The 3,050-nt window shown below is 46.1% G+C and overlaps 1 protein-coding gene across 1 annotated transcript; it reads left to right on the forward strand.

The window, feature by feature from the left end:
- The first annotated feature begins 336 nt into the window (after window positions 1-336).
- Window positions 337-2,027, forward strand: LOC115308050 (inositol 1,4,5-trisphosphate receptor-interacting protein-like 1). Its single transcript, XM_029965431.1, has one exon. It carries the CDS (start codon window positions 391-393, stop codon window positions 1,393-1,395), a length of 1,005 nt encoding a protein of 334 aa, XP_029821291.1. The 5' UTR covers window positions 337-390; the 3' UTR covers window positions 1,396-2,027.
- The last annotated feature ends 1,023 nt before the right edge of the window (window positions 2,028-3,050 follow it).

The following is a 3,050-nucleotide window of genomic DNA, read 5'->3' on the forward strand; positions in this document are numbered from 1 at the left end:
CTCCATCGGATGCTGCAGCTTGGCAGGGATGGGGCCTCTGGGGACTCTATTCAGGTGTCTCTAACCTTTTCAGAGAACACAGCCCAGCCAGGGATGACACTGTCAGGGTTCCTTTGGATGCCCATTTTGTCAGAAGAGCCCTGGGGAGCTTCAGCCCAGTGGCTTTGTCCTTGGGATGATGATGCCAAGAAACAGCTGAGCCTGGGGGTTGGGGATGAAGGCTGGGTACTTGTTGGCCGAGCTCTGGTGGCTGTGACATCATAGAGGACAGGTCACAATGGGAACTGTCCCAAAGGACACCACCAGGCAGCTCCTGCCCCACTGCCCCAGTCTCTTGCTCCTTCTCACCCAGACCTGCTGAGTAAACTTTTCTCCTACCTCTCACAGGCCATGGATTCAGCAATTGTCCTCTTCCTGGCTGTGCTGGCCCTTCTCCCTGAGCAGACACATGATCACCAGATCGATGTGGTCACAGCCCAGCGGATGAAGGAGCGTGAAGAATTTCTGCATCATGAGATGATGCGGCTGTGGCAGGATGTTGAGCGGATCAGGACCCTGGAAAAAGCCCTGCTCCCTTTCCTGTTGCAGCACTGGCTCTTTTGGGCTATTGCAGTAGCTGAGCTCACTGTGCTCTGCCGGCTGGCCTGGCAAAGGAAGGTTGCCTCTCACAGCTGCTGTGAGCAAGACAGCTCCAGCAGTGAGGAGCAGGAGGAAGACAAGGATGAGGAGGAAGAAGACCTCAATGAAGCACACAGATTTTTGCTCAGGCCCACCCTATCACCAATTCTGGAAGTGCCTGACATGTGCAGGAATCTGAAGCATCTTGTCCATGATCTCCTGTTTATCAGCCGAGACTTTTCCCAGAGAACTTCCATGCCAGAGATTTACCCAGCCACTGGGATGGACAGCTCTTTTGAATCCTGGAGTATCAGCCTCCAGAATCGAATCTTCTACCAGCTGCTTGTGGTCCTGCGGCCACCCTGTGGGCACTCTTTCATCCTGGAGCAGGTAACCATGGGGCAGCAGCCAGACAGGTGCTCTGATATCCATGTGGAGCTGGAGTGCATGTGCTCAAGTGAGCATGGGATGGAATATAACTTGTGTTTTCTCCATCCCACTGACAAACGGCTACCACAGGATCAAAGGTCACCTCTCCTACGCACCCTCTGCACAGAGTCCTACTTAAATGTGGAGAAAACGGCCCACTGGGCACAGAATTTGTTGGAAGCAGCTTGGTGGCGTTTGCCTCGGTGGCCCCGCCGCCATCTGTGGGTGCTGCGCTCCTCCAGGACCTGCAGGTTCCTCATGATCAGCCCCTCTGAGAGGCAAACCTGCACTGAGATGTATTTTGTAGTGCAGCAAGGTGGCCCGGGCAGTTACCTGGTCCTGGAGTAGGCAGTGGCCAGCTTTCCCACTGTGTTGTTTTCAGCTACTCTGTATAGTCAGTTTGGGGGTGCACCTACTGCATATACTCACCATACAGCCACTTGCTCAACCCCCTTCCCTTACCCATCACCCTGGTGGAATGGGGATGAGACTCCAAAGTAAAACTTTAGATAAGTTTAATAGTAATAAGTTTAGTAATAAGTTTCATAATATTAGGAATAAGTAGAATGTTCTCACAAAGTGTGTGGTAGTCACAGTTAGCTTAGTTAGTAGGGGATAGAAGAGTTATTAGTTGTGCAGTTACCCAGTATAAGATAGGTAGCAAAGGATAAATATGCAGTAACCTCCATTTTGAAAATGTTGGGGACTCTCAAAGCCCCTAATGAGCATGTAATGGGGCACATGCAGTCAGGAAGTCTGTAACCCCAGAGTATCTCAGCCTTTGGAGAAACAGGGAGGGACCTGCATTTCAGACAAAGGGGATAAAGGAGGCTGTGACTTCTGTCAAGGTGAGAGACCTCACTGGGGATTGTCCAATGAAGTCTCCCTTTTATTTGAATAAAAGTTTGACTTTAGCTCCTCTGTCTCTTGGCTATCTTTGAGGCTCTTAATAACTGCATTATTTAATAATAAAGCTGATAATAAAAATGGAAAGGAAAAACCCCATACAAATATAATTGCTCACCACCTGCTGACTGATGCCAGACCCCCCTTCCTGAACCGAGATCATTATATGTGAACATACTCATCTATGTATTTTGATCAGGGATGAAATTTCCTCACAAAAGCAATCAAAGATTCCATTTCTCTAGAAAAAGCTGTAAGGCTGCCTTTCACCTTAACTCAGTTCATATGCTAATGCCAGAACCTTTCTCAACTGGCTGTCCACTGACACTCTTCAATCACTTGCACTGCCCACTCTTTTCACCTCTCCAAACAAGTCATTCTTAAACTTGACCCAGCAATCTTACTTGGCAAGGAAAAAGATGTTAGTGCATGGAATACATCTTCCTTCAAGTCCACTGGACTTTACATCTCATTTGTTGCTATGATCTACTATATAGTGACTAACTTTTGTGCATAGCTCCCCACTAAGTGAGCTTTTCCAAATGGAGGGTGTAAAAGGATCTTTCTATACTGAGCATAACAGACATATCTGAGCTTGATCTAAACAAGCTGCCTCCTGGGGTAATTTATTTTGACAAGGAGGATGCTCCATTTTCATGATATTTCTATGCTTCATCACCTGAAGAACCAGACTTCAGATATATTAATAGCTCTTATTACTTAAATAAAAGTGTAAACAAAAGATTGACCATTGTTTTCATTTCATCTGTTCATGTTGTGTTTTCAGAGAACATGAAGGTTATTTCAATTTTTCATGAAGCTTTATTATCCAATTCTATTCATCATTAAACCCCAGAAACATCCCTGACCTCTATGGCAGCAGCTCTTGTGTTGGCTTTGCTAAATCTTATTTATTTCAATTGCTTCATATTTCAGTAAAAACTCTTGAATTTTTTATTCTTATATTTGCTCCTGTGGTCTGAACGCAGACCACTACCTGGATGATTTTCTTACTGATTTGAAGTAAGTTAGGTTGGGTTGGGATTTTGCTTTGGTTTCTTATATATTCGCTAAGCTTTGGACAGGACACTGACTCC

This window comes from Manacus vitellinus, unplaced genomic scaffold (assembly GCF_001715985.3).
Source record: "Manacus vitellinus isolate BGI_N305 unplaced genomic scaffold, ASM171598v3 scaffold_9_pilon, whole genome shotgun sequence".
In the NCBI taxonomy this organism is placed as follows: Eukaryota; Metazoa; Chordata; class Aves; order Passeriformes; family Pipridae; genus Manacus; species Manacus vitellinus.